General features: G+C 45.4%; 1 protein-coding gene across 3 annotated transcripts in view; it reads left to right on the top strand.

The window, feature by feature from the left end:
* The window catches only part of CLIC5 (chloride intracellular channel 5), a 167,174-nt gene extending 148,928 nt beyond the window's left edge, over window positions 1-18,246 (top strand). For all 3 annotated transcript variants that reach the window (XM_081519638.1, XM_081519639.1, XM_081519640.1), the window contains exons 5-6: window positions 3,779-3,963; window positions 13,441-18,246. In XM_081519638.1, coding sequence (XP_081375764.1) covers window positions 3,779-3,963; window positions 13,441-13,608 — 353 coding nt within the window. In that variant the 3' untranslated portion in view covers window positions 13,609-18,246. The remainder of the gene's footprint in view (window positions 1-3,778; window positions 3,964-13,440) is intronic.
* The last annotated feature ends 248 nt before the right edge of the window (window positions 18,247-18,494 follow it).

The following is an 18,494-nucleotide window of genomic DNA, read 5'->3' as shown; positions in this document are numbered from 1 at the left end:
ACACACTCTCCCTGCATTGGCTGAGTTAATCCTCGCAGTGGCCTTATGAGAGATCTTTCGTCCCGTGGTTGAGATGAGAAAAGTGATCCTCAGAGAGGCTGAGGAACTTTCCTACGCTCGCACTTCAGAAGTGCCAGGATCAGGCACATTTCCAGGGTTTGTGGAGTAGAAAGTCAATACAATAAATAGGGAATTTGAAAAGTCATGTTCAAGGCCTGGAGTGTTAGCCTCAGCATCACAGTGAACTCACCCTTAGGTGTGTGTATGCTCTGTCATTTGACTTTGTGAGACCCCTTGAGGTGAAACCCACCAGGCTCCTCTGTCCATGGAATTCCCCAGGAAAGAATACTGGAGTGGGTTGCCATTTTCTGCTTCAGGGGATCCTCTGGACCCAAGGATTGAACCCATGTCTCTTGTGTCTCCTGCATTGGCAGGTGGATTCTTTACCACTGTGCCACCTGGGAAGCCCTAAAACTTACCCCTGGTGGGGTCAAAATTTAAACACAAGAACAGTAATGCAACTGACACACACAGGACGTCCTCAGAGCATCCGGAAGTGGTGTATTACATGGTGTATTACATGGTGGGTCACCATTGTGACGTAAGGCAATGAGGTCATAGCTGTGATATAAGGAGGAGAAGGGGACGACAGAGGATGAGATGGTTGGATGATGTTACTGACTCGATGGACATGAGTTTGAGCAAGCTCCGGGAGTTGGTGATGGACAGGGAAGCCTGGCGTGCTGCAGTCCATGGGGTCACAGAGTCGGACACGACTGAGCGACTGAACTGAACTGAAGGCGATGACTCTGGCCATTCTCAAACTTTACCCATCCACCTTGAGAAACTGCTGGAGAGAGAGTTTAAATTTCTCCAGAACCATCCTCCTAATGAGCTTCAGTTGCTGTTCTAAGACTCTCTTACCAAATTTCACGATGTTTCCAAGATTGGGAACTCAGGCAGTAACCAGCTCAGGGGTCCATGGCGCTTTTGGAGTTAGAACCTGCAATGTCTCCTAAGCCATCCATGTCTCTTTCCCTCAGATGGTATCAGTTCATCACATTTCAACAGGAATTCAATCTGATTGTTCCTTTCTCCAGTAGAAGCGAGATTTTGTTATCATCTCCGTAACTGAGAGGGGCAGCAGGATTTGTGGAAGCAAACAGACCCAGTATAAATCACAGCTCTTTGGGTGGGGGTGGAGTGGGGTGCTAAGGAGTACTGTTGAGTATCCACCCTCCGCTGGTGCTCTTGAATAGGCCTGCAGTCCCATCCCAGTCTAGACAATTACTAAGGGGAATACAAGCATTTTCCCCAGCCCCGCTTGGTCTTTTCTCCCAAACTGGAAACACAAAGCAGATGATGAAGTCCAAGTTCAAATGCCACACCAGGGAGAAGGAAGTGTTGAGAAACCACGTCCAACCTCCAGCCCGTTTTCCAACATTCCAGTAAGTGTTCAATGGATGTATCTTGGGCTGGTGTCATTTCATTGTCTCAGACAAAGGCTCTCTATGAAAAGACAAAGATGGATTATGTGAGGAGGGGTTGACAGAAGGCACATTTGGGAAAAATCTGAACAAGAGCACAACCCTCTGGGCTCTTCCTCTGGGGCAACTCCTCCCTTTCATCTGCTGGAATTAACATCCAGACTGATTCCCATCATCTCAGAGTCATGCTCTAAACCAGAGTCTGGAAAAAACAGCCCTGGGGGTGGGAATGGGGGGTGGAGCGGGGTGGTGGGATTGATAATGCAGATGCAGTGGCCAGTGACCTGGCTAGCCGTCTCCTCTGGCTTTGTTCTCGGAGCCTAGGTAGACAGTTTCTAGGCTAGAGAATGACCCTGAGTGATGGTGACATCCTATAGCTGCCCCTTTGAGTATTTTGTTCTGTTCTTTAATATATATATATATATACATATATATATTGATATGCTGTGTTTTCCTTTTTATTCAGTTCAAGAAATTTTCTTCCAGGGAAGTCTCTGTTCCGTTGTTATCTGTAAATAAATTATTGGCTAGATAATCCCTGGGGCAAGGCTGGAAAAGTCTTCTGCCGTATTATCTTCCCTTGGATGTTCCCTCTTTGAGGGACAGGTTTCCACGCATCCAGGGTTGTACATTTCTGGGGGAGCCCACTGCTTGTTTTATTCGCCCTTCCATTTTGGACTGCTGTGGGCTTCCCTGGTGGCTCAGACAGTAAAGAATCTGCCTGCAGTGCAGGAGACCTGGGTTCCATCCCTGCGTCAGGAAGATCCCCTGGAGAAGGGAACAGCTACCCACTCCAGTATTCTTGCCTGGAGAATCCCATGGACAGAGAAGCCTGGAGAGCTACAGTCCATGACGCTGCAACAAGTTAGGCACAACTCAGTGACTAACACTTTAGAACAGCCCCTCTGAATTAAACTCAAGGATGCCTCCTTGATATCCACTGGTTCTCTGGGGGCAACCCTGGAGATGTGCACTCACTGTCCTGTGTCCTATCTTCCTGGAAACCTTGAGCCCTCTCCTTCTCAGGTTGGGTTAGCCATGGCTAAGGCTTCCCCCTAAATCTGGAGTCTATCTCTGTCCTAGGATGTCTATATAGCTGTTATTTCCTTATTTAATAGCCCTTTCTTCCTACAAAATTATTATGTGGGTTAGTTTCAGAATATTGGCAAAATTTGGATAAGCAAAATAAGAAAATGAAAGTTGATAATTTTTATGGTATCTGCTGGAGATGAGAACTATAAAGGCTTTGATAGATATCCTGATGGCTATATTTCTGTATTTACATTATCTTTAAAAAAAAAAAAAAAGATTATCAAGTGTTTGCTGTTTGGTTAAGGTTCACTTTTTCAGACTGTTTAATGCTCCACCCTATGGCGTGGTGTACTGGCTGTCAGATTCTCTTTGGTGTGTGTTCAGTTCAGTTCAGTTCAGTTCAGTCGCTCAGTCGTGTCTGACTCTTTGCGACCCCATGGACTGCAGCACGCCAGGCTTCCCTGTCCATCACCAACTCTCGGAGCTTACTCAAACTCATGTCCATTGAGTCGGTGATGCCATCCAACCATCTTATCCTCTGTCGTCCCCTTCTCCTCTCACCTTCAATCTTTCCCAGCAGCAGAGTCTTTTCCAATGAGTCAGTTCTTCACTTCAGGTGGCCAAAGTATTGGATTTTCAGCTTCAGCATCAGTCCTTCCAATGAATATTCAGGACTGATTTCCTTTAGGATGGACTGGTTGTATCTCCCTGCAGTCCGAGGGACTCTAAGAGTCTTCTCCAACACCACAGTTCAAAAGCATCAATTCTTCGGCTCTCAGCTTTCTTTATAGTCCAACTCTCACATCTATTGTACATGACCACTGGAAAAACCATAGCTTTGACTAGACAGACCTTTGTCAGCAAAGTAATGTCTCTGCTTTTTAATATGCTATCTAGGTTGGTCATAACTTTTCTTCCAGAGAGCAAGCGTCTTTTAATTTCATGGCTGCAGCCACTATCTGCAGTGATTTTGGAGCCCATAAAAATAAAGTCTGTCACTGTTTCCATTGTTTTCCCATCTGTTTGCCATGAAGTGATGGGACTGCATGCCATGATCTTAGTTTTCTGACTGTTGAGTTTTAAGGCAACTTTTTCACTCTCCTCTTTCACTTTCATCAAGAGGATCTTTAGTGTGCGGGGGGCACTAAAAGACAAGAGGGACAGGTTTCTGGATAAGCTCCTTCACCCTGAAATCCCCGTGGCTGCATCCAGTGGCAAGGAGGTTGACTAAAGACACTTCCCTTGCTGTTCCATGCCAGCCCTTGAGCGAGGCCTGACCAAGGCTCTGAAGAAGCTGGATGACTACCTGAACACCCCTCTGCCAGAGGAGATTGATGCCGACACTCGCGGGGATGATGAAAAGGGCTCCCGGCGCAAGTTCCTGGATGGGGACGAGTTGACCCTGGCTGACTGCAACCTGTTGCCCAAGCTCCATGTGGTCAAGGTAAGAGCACGCTACCTGTGGGTGCCCCCAGATCCACTTCCATCAAAGGCCCAGGCCTCTTGCAAGGATGAGACAAGGACAGGGCTGCCTGCGGATGGAGAATCGGAGTTTGAAAGTCTCATGAACAGGGACCCAAAGTCAACCTCTGCTGCATGCTGGCTGTGTAGCCCCTCTGAGCTCCAGTAACATAGGCATATGTTGCTTACCCAGGACTGTTGGGAGACTAAATGTGGCCTGGAAATGCCTGCCATGTTGTAAGGGCTTCTCTGGTGGCTCAGTGGTAGAGAATCTGCTGCCAATGTAGGAGACGTGGGTTTGATCCTAGGTCCGGAAGATCCCCCGGAGAAGGAAATGGCAACCCACTCCAGTACTCTTGCCTGGGAAATCCCATGGACAGAAGACCCTAGTGGGCTACAGTCCTTGGAGTCACAAAAGAGTGGAATATGACTTAGTGATGAAACAACAGCAATCCTATTATATGTAGTTACATATAGTCTTATCACTTTAAAGACCTCTTCCTTACTTTTTCATCATAGGTTTTCATCGGCTACCCACTACCTCATGATCTCTATTAAGCGTGCTCTCATATGCGTGTTTTCTTTGCGGGCAGACCCACCTTCTGATTTCCTATAGCCACTCCTTGGGGCAGGCAGACAGCATCTTCCTCTTCTACCAGTTGAAGAGCTGGAGGTTGCAAGAAATGATAATGTTTTCTTGCTACCATTGCACTTCCCAATCATGGCTGACAGAGTGTAATCTTCCCTATACTGCCTTAGGATCCGAAAAATGGAAAGAAGAGGGGAATTCTGAGTCATCTCAATGCCACCCCAAAGTGGACCCCTTCCTGTGTGTCTCTGACAGGCTTCAGTGCAGCTGTGACTGCATGTTTCTGACGACAAAGAGCCCTCTGCCTACCAAGCCAGCCCTACCATTTTGGACAGCTCTAGTTATTAACAACCATCCTTCCTTACGTGGAGCCCAAATCTGCCTCCCTGCTTGCTTGGTTCTCTGGAGCAACACAGAACAGGGCTGTCTTCATCTCATTTGAAGACAGCAGTTTTGTCCCCTGAATTCCTCTGAACTGGGCTTCCTTGGTGGCTCAGACAGTAAAGAATCCACCTGCAATGCAGGAGACCTGGGTTCGATCCCCAGGTTGGGAAGACCCTCTGGAGAAGGAGATGGCCACCCACTCCATTATTCTTGCCTGGGAAATGCCATGGACAGAGGAGCCTGGCAGGCTACAATCCATGGGGTCACAAAGAGTCAGACACAACTGAGCAGCTAAATAACAACAACTATAACATATACATGTATATATGTTGTTTTTCAGATTCTTTTCCATTAGGTTAGTATAACTTCCATATAGGTTAGTATAAGATATTAGAGTATAGTTCCCTGTGTTATACAGTAGGACCTTGTTGTTTAGATGTTTTATTAATACATATAGTAGTGTGTATATGTTAAATCCAAACTCCTAATTTATCTCTCCTGCCCCCACTATCCGCTTTGATAACCATAAGTTTGTTTTCTAGCACATCCTTTTCTGACCCTCATCAGTCCAGAGAAAAAGACAGTGGGATTGTAGAGCTAGACTACTCTCTATTTTACATCTGTTGAAATCTTACTGTCTTAGCCAGACAAAAAGCTCTGTGAGGATAGGTCTTCTCCAAGCGTAATGGTGGGTACACGGTGGCCCTTTAATAAACACTCACTGGTTGACCGTTTGGTCACCTAGCTTGTAATGCTCAGTTTCTTTCCACCCGTCACTAAGGAGAATCAGATGCAATCATTTATCAGCTAGATATCTGCCTGTTGGTTTTCAGCTGATGTCCTGAGCTGGAAATCAGAACCCTCCATTCAGAGCACACACCAGTTAGAGTTAAAACATAACCTGTGCTTGCCCTGGTGCTCCCGAGGGACGCATCAGGGCTGGAGGCTGGGAAGGAATCATGCCTGCCAGGGCTGATGGGCAGAGCAAATGCAATTCATTCATATGAAGACACTTTGGGGTTCAGGGCCAAGACCATGGTGATTGGTAAGTCCAGCCAAGCTGTATGTCTTTGAAGTTATTAATAACTGCACACTCATCCCACCTCCAAAACATCCTTTATTCTCTTTTCCTGAGGATGAAGTGGCACCATTATGGGTGATATGATTTTATCAGTGACACTATCAGAGTGAGGTCATGGGAAGAACACCATTCTAGAAGTCCAGAGACTCAAGTTCTGTTGTTGTCATTGAGTCGCTCAGTCATGTTCGACTCTTTGCGACCCCGTGGACTGCAGCATGCCAGACTTTCCTGTCCTTTACTATCTCCCGGTGTTTGCTCAAAGTCATGTCCGTTGAGTCGGTGATGCCATCCAAACATCCCATCCTCTGTTGTCCCCTTCTTCTCCTGCCCTCGATCTTCCCCAGCACCTGGGTCTTTTCCAGTGGGTTGGCTCTTTGCATCAGGTGGCCAAATCACTGGTGCTTCAGCATCAGTCCTTCCAATGAATATTCAGGATTGATTTCCTTTAGGACTGACTGGTTTGATCTCCTTGCTGTCCAAGAGACACCACCAACTAGCAGCAGGAGCTGGGATAAGTTGTTTGCTCTTTGGGGAAATCTTTTTTTTTATGTCTAAAAAGATGTGGATAATTACTTTCCTTCTTGCCTCTTCCCCCCTCTTCTCCCCATCTCTCAGTCACACGTGGTTGGACCACCCACTCAAGAATCGTGTGTCCAATCAGGCAGACAAATAGACCTCCCAGGCCCCATGCTTCATCCTCTGGTTCCTCCAGTTCCTTCCAGCCCTAGACTCCCAGTTACGCCCATCCTTGGATGATGTTCAGTGCGTCATTCACTCAGAGGAGCTGGAGCTCAGAAGGAGGATGACCCACAAAGGGACAAAGGCTGGGCCTTGCTTCACATCTCCTTGGATTTCTGCTGATCCAGCTTATCAGAGCCCAGAGCCCTGGCAAACCTCTGAAGTGCAGAAAGCGTGAAAGGAGAGCCAAGTCAGACCTCCAGTTTGGCTTCAGACGCCAAGACTTAATCTGGGCTGGGGGAGCTAACTGTTTTCATATGAAAGCAAATTCAGAACATGAGCACGGGGGTTCCTGCAGACGTCAGAGCTTCTTCCGCACGCATCCCCTCTCTCTCTTTCGTTGGCTTTCCTTCAGCTTTATCTGCATCCTCGGAGGCCAAGCTGCCCTGGCCCCGCTGCTCGCTGACAGCCTGGTTTGAACTTGCATTGTCTGGCTGCCTCCTATTCTCATCTCCCTACTCGAGCCAACCTGTGAGGAAAGAACCAGCTCTGGTCAAGCTCAGGGTGTGCGGATCCAGGCGGGGAGGAGCACGTGGGACTCTTGTCGCTGCCCCCAAGACCCTCGTTCCCCACCCCCCCACCCCGGACTCTCACATGGCACAGGGACCTATTCAGCCCCTGAAGCAAACAGGAAGGGAGCTATACATATAAACACAAGTATATATTCATATGTTGCATCTCTGTTGTTTTCAAACTCAAATTATAGCCTTTAAAAACCTGAAAATAAATTCCAGCACCGAGAGACTCAAGGCCACCCCGTGGATCAGTTTTTTTAAATGAATGTCTTGACCTTATTACAGCTCTTTTTCTTTCCTTTTCTCCATTTTTAAAATTGGAGTATAGTTCATGTACAATGTAAGTTACAGGGGTACAACAGTGATTCACAATTTTTAAAGGATGTACTCCATATATGGTGGTATGGAAGTCACTCAGTCATGTCCGACTCTTTGTGACCCCATGGAATATAGCCCGCCAGGCTCCTCTCTCTGTCCATGGAATTCTCCAGGGAAGAATACTGGAGTGGGTTGCCATTCCCTTCTCCAAGTTATCTTACCTACCCAGGGATCGAACCTACATTGCAGGCAGATTCTTTACCATCTGAACCACCAGGGAAGTCTATACTCCATGTACAGTTACTGTAAAATACTGACTATATTCTCTGTATTATACAATACAAACTTATAGCTTATTTTATACATAGTAGTTTGTGCCTCTTAATCCCCTACCTCTGTTTTACCCTTCCCTCCTGGTAACCACTAGTCTGTTCTCTGTATCTAGTTTTCTTTTTTAGATTCCACATATAAATTGTAGCATACATTATTTGTCTCTCTCTGTCTGACTTATTTCACTTAGCATAATGCTAAGTCCATTCATGTTGCAAATGACAGAATTTCATTCTTTTTCATGTCTGAGTAGTATTCCATTGTGTATATGTATCACATCTTCTTTATCCATTCATCTGTTGATAGACATTTAGGTTGCTCCCATGTCTTGGCTATTGTAAATTGTACTTCTGTGAACATTGGGATGCATGTATCTTTTCAAATTAGTATTCTCATTTTTTTTAAAAGATACGTACTCAGGAGTGGAATTACCAAATCATATAGTGGTTCTGTTTTTAGTTTTTTGAGAAACTTTCATATGTTTTCCACAGTGGCTGCACCGATTTATATTCTGTGGGCTTTTTTCATTCTCTCTGGCAGTTTCAAGCTGCTTCCCTCATTGGAGCCTCCACCCCTGCATAGATTTGCTCCTGACCCAAGACAGCCTCTTCTTAAGGCTGTGGGTGAGCCCAAGGCCCCTTCAGCTTGCAGTGAAGAGAGGGCTTTGTCCAAGAACCCTGAACCCATCACTTGTGCTCATTGGCCACGCCTATCCTGGATGGACAGACACTGCCAGGTGGCTTCGGTACTGACCTCCCCAAACCAGTTATTTTAACCGAGAGAATTTAATATAAAGAAGTGCTAAGTACCTAAGAACTAGGGAGGCAAAATGTACCTTGTGGTTCCTTCTTCAGGGCAGGGAGCAAAGGGAAGAGTTTGGAATGATCAAAACTTGAACTATACAATAGCCAAGATATGGAAACAACCTAAATGTCCATTGACATATGAACGGATAAAGAAGATGTGATGGGTCTCAATGAATTCTGACAGTAGGTAATGTTTCTTAGGCACTTAAAGCCAGCACCTCCCCCAGATCACTTTATGTATATTAACTAATTCACTACTACAAGGTAGGTCATCTTATAATCTCCATTTTTGAGAAAAAGAATTTGGGGCTCAAAGAAGTTAAGTAGCTAGTCCTAGATCACACCATTGTCAAGTAATGGGGTCAGGATTATAGATCAAGTCAGCTGGGATCCAGAGCCCACACTTTTAACAACTATGCTGCCGTGTCTTTCAATACAAACACCACTTCCCCAGAAGGCCCAGGTCCACAGCCCCGAGTGTGGCAGATGAGGGAGAGAACAGAAATCACCGTCTGTTCACCTCTACCCCAAAGCTCCATATGCATTTCAGTATCTAACTTGCATGTTTTTTGCTTTGTATTCCCTTCTGTAGATAAGGCTGGATGGGGGAAGAAAAAAGTTGTCTATAATTCTATCAGTCAGACATAACTTCTGCTCTCAGTTTGGTGTATATACTTCTGTTCATCATACATATTTCTCCTAATGCTTTATACTGTACTTCCAACTGAACAGTCTCTTGAAGCCTTTTTCAAGTCCCTGGAATTTCCTCTGCAGCCTCATTTTTCATGGCTCTCCAGTATGCCACTGCATGTATATATGACAGTTCAGTTCAGTTCAGTTCAGTCGCTCAGTCGTGTCCGACTCTCTGCGACCCCATGAATTGAAGCACGCCAGGCCTCTCTGTCCATCACCAACTCCCAGAGTCTACCCAAACCCATGTTCATCGAGTTGGTGATGCCATCCAACCATCTCATCCTCTGTCGTCCCCTTCTCCTCCCACCCCCAATCCTACCCAGCATTAGGGTCTTTTCCAATGAGTCAACCCCTCGCATGAGGTGGCCAAAGTATTGGAGCTTCAGCTTCAACATCAGACCTTCCAATGAACACCCAGGATTGATCTCTTTCAGGATGGATTGATTGGATCTCCTTGCAGTCCAAGGGACTCTCAAGAGTCTTCTCCAACACCACAGTTCAAAAGCATCAATTCTGCGGCACTCAGCTTTCTTCACCGTCCAACTCTCACATCCATACATGACCACTGGAAAAACCATAGCCTTGACTAGACGGACTTTTGTTGGCAAAGTAATGTCTCTGCTTTTAAACATGCTATCTCGGTTGGCCATAACCTTCCTTCCAAGGAGTAAGTGTCTTTTAATTTCATGGCTGCAGTCACCATCAGCAGTGATTCTGGAGCCCAAAAAAGTAAAGTCTGACACTGTTTCCACTGTTTCCCCATCTATTTCCCATGGAGTGATGGGACCAGATGCCATGATCTTGGTTTTCTGAACATTGAGCTTTAAGCCAACTTTTTCACTCTCCTCCTTCACCTTCATCAAGAGGCTCTTTAGCTCTTCTTCACTTTCTGCCATAAGGGTGGTGTTATCCGCATATCTGAGGTTATTGATATTTCTCCCAGCAATCTTGATTCCAGCTTGTGTTTCTTCCAGCCCAGCATTTCTCATGATGTACTCTGCATATAAGTTAAATAAGCAGGGTGACAATATACAGCCTTGACGTACTCCTTTTCCTATTTGGAACCAGTCTGTTGTTCCATGTCCAGTTCTAACTGTTGCTTCCTGACCTGCATACAGGTTTCTCAAGAGACAGGTCAGATGGTCTGGTATTCCCATCTCTTTCAGAATTTTCCACAGTTTATTGTGATCCACACAGTCAAAGGCTTTGGCATAGTCAATAAAGCAGAAATAGATGTTTTTCTGGAACTCTCTTGCTTTTTCGATGATCCAGCGGATATTGGCAATTTGATCTCTGGTTCCTCTGCCTTTTCTAAAACCAGCTTGAACATCTGGAAGTTCACGGTTCATGTATTGCTGAAGCCTGGCTTGGAGAATTTTTAGCATTACTTTACTAGCATGTGAGATGAGTGCAATTGTGTGGTAGTTTGAGCATTCCTTGGCATTGCCTTTCTTTAGGATTGGAACAAAAACTGACCTTTTCCAGTCCTGTGGCCACTGCTGAGTTTTCCAAATTTGCTGGCATATCGAGTGCAGCACTTTCACAGCATCACCTTTGAGGATTTGAAATAGCTCAACTGGAATTCCATCACCTCCACTAGCTTTGTTCGTAGTGATGCTTTCTAAGGCCCACTTGACTTCACATTCCAGGATGTCTGGCTCTAGGTGAGTGATCACACCATCGTGATTATCTGGGTCATGAAGATCTTTTTTGTACAGTTCTTCTGTGTATTCTTGCCACCTCTTCTTAATATCTTCTGCTTCTGTTAGGTCCATACCATTTCTGTCCTTTATCGAGCCTATCTTTGCATGCAATGTTCCTTTGGTATCTCTAATTTTCTTGAAGAGATCTCTAGTCTTTCCCAATCTGTTGTTTTCCTCTATTTGTTTGCACTGATCGCTGAGGAAGGCTTTCTTATCTCTCCTTGCTATTCTTTGGAACTCTGCATTCAGATGAGAATATCTTTCCTTTTCTCCTTTGCTTTTCACTTCTCTTCTCTTCCCAGCTATCTGTAAGGCCTCCTCAGACAGCCATTTTGCTTTTTTGCATTTCTTTTCCATGGGGATTTTCTTGATCCCTGTCTCCTGTACAATGTCACGAACCTCTGTCCATAGTTCATCAGGCACTCTGTCTATCAGGTCTAGTCCCTTAAATCTATTTGTCACTTCCACTGTATACTCATAAGGGATTTGATCTAGGTCATACCTGAATGGTCTAGTGGTTTTCCCTACTTTCTTCAATTTAAGTCTGAATTTGGCAATAAGCAGTTCATGATCTGAGGCACAGTCAGCTCCCAGTCTTGTTTTTGCTGACTGTATAGAGCTTCTCCATCTTTGGCTGCAAAGAATATAATCAATCTGATTTCGGTGTTGACCATCTGGTGATGTCCACGTGTAGAGTCTTCTCTTGTGTTGTTGAAATAGGGTGTTTGCTATTACCAGTGCGTTCTCGTGGCAAAACTCTATTAGCCTTTGCCCTGCTTCATTCTGTACTCCAAGGCCAAACTTGCCTGTTATGCCAGGTGTTTCTTGACTTCCTACTTTTGCATTCCAGTCCCCTGTAATGAAAAGGACATCTTTTTTGGGTGTTAGTTGTAGAAGGTCTTGTAGGTCTTCATAGAACCGTTCAACTTCAGCTTCTTCGGCGTTACTGGTTGGGGCATAGACTTGGATTACCGTGATATTGAATGGTTTGCCTTGGAAACGAACAGAGATCATTCTGTCGTTTTTGAGATTGCATCCAAGTACTGCATTTCGGACTCTTTTGTTGACCATGATGGCTACTCCATTTCTTCTAAGGGATTCTTGCCCACAGTAGTAGATATAATGGTCATCTGAGTTAAATTCACCCATTCCAGTCCATCTTAGTTCGCTGATTCCTAGAATGTCAACGTTCACTCTTGACATCTCCTGTTTGACCACTTCCAGTTTGCCTTGATTCATGGACCTAACATTCCAGGTTCCTATGCAATATTGCTCTTTACAGCATTGGACTTTGCGTCTATCACCAGTCACATCCACAGTTGGGTATCGTTTTTGCTTTGGCTCCATCCCATCATTTTTTCTGGAGTTATTTCTCCACTGATCTCCATTAGCATATTGGGCACCTACTGACCTGGGGAGTTCATCTTTCAGTGTCCTATCCTTTTGCCTTTTCATACTGTTCATGGGGTTCTCAAGGCAAGAATACTGAAGTGGTTTGCCATGCCCTTCTCCAGTGGACCACAATCTGTCAGACCTCTCCACCATGACCCATCCGTCTTGGGTGGCCCCACACGGCATGGCTTAGTTTCATTGAGATAGACAAGGCTGTGGTCCATGTGATCAGATTAGCTAGTTTTCTGTAGTTTTAATTTTAGTGTGTCTGCCCTCTGATGCCCTCTCGCAACACTTACCGTCTTACTTGGGTTTCTCTTACCTTGGGCCTTGGGTAATTCCTCTTGCCGCCGCCACCGCTGCCGCCGGCCCCAGCCCCCGGCCTGGCCTAGCCTCTCTCGGCTGCCGCCCCCGGCCCCCGGCCCCCGGCCCTTGGCCCCCGGCCCGGCCTAGGCCCTGTCAGCTGCTGCCCCCGGCCCCCGACCCGGGCCCCCGGCCCAGCCTAGGCCCTGTCAGCCATGTTGTATATATGACAACATATGGATATTCATGTGTTGTTGGACATTTGTGTTGGGTACCTTTTTTTTTTGCTATTTCCAAATAGTCCTGTGGTCCTATTTACAAGAAGCTAAATCTTCTTGTACACTCATGATATTTCCTAAAGAAAAGAATACCTAGAAGCAGAATTACTAGATCAGAGGACAAATTAGAGTTGCTTGGGAAAATATAATACAATAAAAATAAATAAAGCAACAGTGTTGCATTAAAAAGGCAGCACCATCACCTTGCATAATAGCATCTTGCTGCTGGCCCCTGGGGACACATGGAGGCTCTTCCCGCCATGCTCACACGGAACCACGTGATCTCTTTCACACTTTAACCCCATCTCCATCCTGCCATCTCTGTCGTAGATTGTGGCCAAGAAGTACCGCAACTACGATTTCCCGGCTGAGATGACAGGTCTGTGGCGGTACCTCAAGAACGCCTACGCGCGGGACGAATTCACCAACACCTGTGCGGCTGACAGCGAGATTGAGCTGGCCTACGCGGACGTGGCCAAGCGCCTCAGCCGGTCCTGAACTTGGCCATCTTGCCCCATCGCTGCTGCAGAAGGACTCCGCCATCTCCCCAAGGACTCTGGCTTCACACACTCCTCTTCGCGCCGCCTCTGGAAACTTCTGCCTTCATCAGGCCACGTCTCGCTGGCATCCTTGGAACCCCCAGCCTGCTGGCTTTGACCACAGTCAGCGCCATCCCGCTCTGGGCAGGCAGGAATCCCGCAAGCAGAAATGAGAGAAGCGGTCAAGCTGTCAGCCTTTCGGACCTGGACTGGGTTCTGTGGGTTTGGGGTCGGTGCCGGGGGGAGCCCCGTCTGTGGGATTGTCACTGGCCCCTTTTGCCAATATTGAATATCTCCTCAGACGCATTAGAAAGCTACAACACGCTGTCCTTGTCCACCCTCCTCTTTGTCAGTAACTCCAAGGCCAAACACCATCTTAGTTCTTACTAGAAAGAGGTGCAGGGCTGTGTTGGGGGAGACAGAGAGTGGATGGGGCAGACGTGGGTCTGGGCAGCTGGCAGACACACCTCCACTGGCAGTCACTCACCACTTTCTGGCACTCTTGTCGCTTCGGGCACTGAAGGCCAGTTTGGAAAACTACTTCAGACAGTCTCAGTTTTCTGCAGTGCTAGGCACAGTCTGATGCTATCACGTACCTGGCTTGATGCTGATCTCTATTCTTATCGGTCTAGGCCTTGCCAGGAAGGGAAATTGGCATGCCATTCCAAACTGGGGTGACTGGGAAGGGGAGGGGAGGAGTGTTGATGCCAAAAGGCCCATGGGGTCTACCAGCCATGGGGTTTGCTTGCTTATGGCAGTGGTTTCATTGGGGATTACATGCCTGGGTTTGGCTATGTTTATCCACGATTGAATTTTGGTCTCTGAGAAAGCAGATGGGAGTGGGGGTTGGGGGATAGATGCATGAGGCTAAGAAGAAAGACCTTTGTATGAGGCTCAGTGTTCCCTGGGAATCTTTTAGATAGATATTTTCTCTTATGATTTAAGTCTTGAACCAGTGATGTCACGTAGCTGCCATCTTCATAGCAAAATACCAACAACTGACCAAAAATGACTCTCCAGCTTCTTCAGGTTGTTCCTGGATGTGGGTCTGCTAGCAGGGTGCTTTCTGATTCAGCTGCAGCCTCAGATGCGTGAGAGATACATTTAGGAGGTGGCTTGATCGTGGAACCTTAGGAAGAAAGTCCATGGGCCTTTCTGATTGGGAAACCATGTGGTTTAAACTCGAAGAAAAAATACACGTGCATCTGGGTAAATTTTCCTACCATCTGACTCAAATGCCCAATGAAAAAGAGGAAGCTGTTTTTTAGCTAATATTTCACTCTGTAGTCATTCTCCTTGAGTTTCACCTCTTTAAAAGCTTACCCTGCCTGAGCACAGGGACCTGTGCAGAGGAAACGAAGAAAAATGAACTAGTCGTCAGCTCCCTCTTGCCATGAATGCCCTGGGAGAAAGTTCACCTGCCGTAGACCCTCACCTTCAACAGTCCTTGTTTCTGTGTTGCCTGTTGATGGAGGCTGAGACTCCCAAGTGCCCGAAAGCCCCAGGAATTGGCTCACCGCTCAGTGAGGACAGGACAGCAAGGGGCCTTCCTGTAGAAACATCACGAGGTTCTAACCCAAGCAATATCTGGACCTACCTGCCTCCAGAGATGTCTGGAGAGAAAGGGGACCCAATGATCAGAGCAGAGAGGAAGAAGCAGGGGGTCTACTTTAGCCCAGGGAGGAAGATGCCATTTCTCAGTGGGGCATCCTATAAGCCCGAGATGCTTCATTCAACAGCAGAAAGAATTGATTTATTTCCTCCTCTAAGGGAATCTTTGCAGGACTCCCTGATAACTTTGTCCCTGGAGATGTTTGAAAAGGCGAACTGATGAGGAAACAGTCCTTCTGACAATAGGGAAAAGCTCCATGCTGGTCTCGTGAGAGACGAAAGCTTAAATGATCCCAAAGGCCTTTTCATTAGTGTGAAACCCTGTTGTCTTCAGAAATCCTTCCCTGAACATCACAGCATAAGTGCGATGATCTAAGAGGCAGTTCACTTTCCTGAGACTCAGAGAGGTGCTGTTCTTGAAGTATACCTGAGAAGCACAGCCAGTGAGCAACGGTGAAAATGGCAGGATGGCCAGGCGGAGAAGCTCCCCCAGGTGGAGTAGCTCCCCAGGCAGAGTAGCACCCCAGGCAGAGTCCCTCCCGCAGAGGAGTTTTTGAACACTGGGGACACTGGATTTTCAGAATCCAGCAATTGGCAAGTCTTTAAACACAGCCTTTAAAAACAAACAAGCCAAACTAAAGTAATATTGTTGGTTCCAGCTGTTCCTTCTGTGGTTGACTTAGTTTTACATCAGTAATGATATTAGGGCACAGGGGTGGAGTTGGAGCAGTTATATGACCCACCATAGCCATTTAACAGAGGGAGAGGAATTATAGATGAATGACATTTCCTGGTACTCAATCCAGGAATATCTTTTTATTGCAGCAATAGATTATCATATGATGCAACTGACTATTGATTTAAAGCTTTAACGTCTATGACGAGATTTATCAGAGTATTTTTAAATAATATTGCCTTATGATGATTCTCTTCCAAGGAGATTTTTCTCCACATCCTTCAGTCTCCCTGGGTTTTGGCCATAACCTTGTCATATACACAGCATATCATCTCCCAGCCACAGTGTGGAAAGGTCCTCAGGTGTCCCCAGAATCAACTCAGGGAGTATTGAAGGTCTGCAGTTTGACCCTGAACTCCAAAGTGTTGAGATGGGAAGTGACCCTTGTTATTGGTCTGGCATGCATATCAATACCTCAGAAAGTATCTCAGTGGCAGTAAGAGGGGATTTACTTAGGTTGAGATTCTATTTTACTCTAGATTTAATTCTCTCCTTTGGTTTTCACATCACTTTTTTTTTTTTTGGTGGGTTAGCATAGTGTGAGGCAGAGGGAGAAATAAGAATCATATTCAGAACAATTGTGTTGAATTTATCTATCTTCTCAGTCCTGCCTGCCTCTCAGGTTGCCCTGAGAGAGTGTATTGGATAAGATTTTAACAGCTATAAAAGATGAGCTGGATCAGTAAAATCTAGATTGGTCCAGCACAAAGTTCCTTCTATTGCACACCTTCATTACCTGACGCTTCAGAATTACCAGTATGAGTATGGCTGTCTTGTTTTGAACAAACGATACAGTTACCTGGCACCAAGCTCATGAGTTGAAAAAGTGAAACCCACACTCCATTGGGTTATTTGACCACAGGTCTCAAACTAGTTTCATCTTCCCAAGAAATGACACTGTCCTCAGTGTTCACTTATCTTGCTGGTGGGGCCATGGAGATGCTTGATCTTTTCATTAGAAAGAGGCCATGCCAAGAATGAGTTTTCCTGGGCTGAATTTTCTAGCATTTGTCAAATGAAACAATGGAAACTCTTCGTAACACCTGTACCCACTGGCCACTCTGCAGAAAGACAAAACCAAGCATCTTAGAATTGTTGTAGAATGGATCACATCTGGAATGGACCCTGAAGATCTAAGATCTTAGAAATCAGCAAGGTCTGGACAAACAGAATGAAAAAGGAGGCAGTGTCAGGAAGATACAGGTCTACCTAGTAAGTTTTCCATCAGGAGAAATCAGTGAGAGTTGGTGTCTGAAATTAAGTTGGTCTAGGGGCAAGGGACATCCAGTAGGTAGGTCTGTGACTCCTATTTCCAAGGGCCAGGAGGCCAGTTCAGCAGCAGAGGGAACCAAGATGCTGGTGACTTCTTGGAATGAGCAGCATTAACTCATAGTTAAAAGTAAGTTTAATGATTCCCAAGGGATCACTTTCTTATTTTTAAAAATAACATTTAAAAGCCTCTGGAACATTAGAAAAAGAAGTGTGCGTGGGAAGCATCCTGGTTCTGATGTGAGGACCGAAGTGTTCACATCTTGGCTTTGGGACCTTCCTAGCACACGTGGCCCATTGGTTTCTATCCACGGCTCTTGGCGTGTAATCCAAACATCACATGCCCTCCTATGAATGCATCATCCTCTCCCTTTGTCAGTGTTCTCACAGCTTAGGTATGATCCAAAGTGTGCATAGTCTTACTTAATGTTACTTAAGAAAATGGATCCAACGTTCCCCTCCTTAACCAAAAAGAAAATTAAAAATTGCCTTACCGTAGAGCTTGGGTTAATCTATTTCTATAAAAGCAATCTTTTTGGGCAAAATATAATTTTAAGGATACAGTCATCTATGATATTTATGTATATAGATGTTGCAGTATTGACTATGCATATGCTTAAAATATAAAATATCTGACTGATGTTTGAACTTGTCTTTCTTTCCTGACCACCTGGCTATCCCATTTTATAAGCTGGAGAGTTAACTAATTTAGTAAAGAAATCTAGATTTTATAAAAGATCAAACCTTTCACTTTATAAAAGCACTCCCAATGATGGTCACTTGATTTTTCTCAAGACCTTTAACTGTGGTGATAAAATAACAGGACTTGCTTTCAAGCCTTAATAATGTAAAATTCCTTTTTAGTGAAGACATTGCTGAGTGTTTTTCTCATGAATCTGAACCAGTTATAAATTTGTTTTCCGGTCTTGATTGGTATTGACTAATTCAAATAAAGTTGGTTTATTTTCAAATAGTACAAAATCGATCATCAGACGTCTTATTGAAGGTGGGGATTTCCTATGCTGTTTGACATGAGTATGAAATACTTCTTTTTTCCAAATGTTACTTGATTTTCCCATTACAAAAGAAAATATGTTCATTCTTCTTAAAAATCAAAAGCAAATAAAATTAAAAAAAAATAGGGAATTCGCTGGCTGTGCAGGCATTAGGCCTCAGCGCTTTCACTGCCACGGTCCGTGTTCAGTCCCTTGTGGGGAAACAAAGGTCCC

This window comes from Giraffa tippelskirchi, chromosome 8, assembly GCF_054371585.1.
Source record: "Giraffa tippelskirchi isolate mGirTip1 chromosome 8, T2T-mGirTip1v1.2.pri, whole genome shotgun sequence".
NCBI lineage: Eukaryota > Metazoa > Chordata > Mammalia > Artiodactyla > Giraffidae > Giraffa > Giraffa tippelskirchi.
The sequence above is the reverse complement of the archived record's forward strand: the minus strand, read 5'-3'. Positions and strand labels throughout refer to the sequence as shown.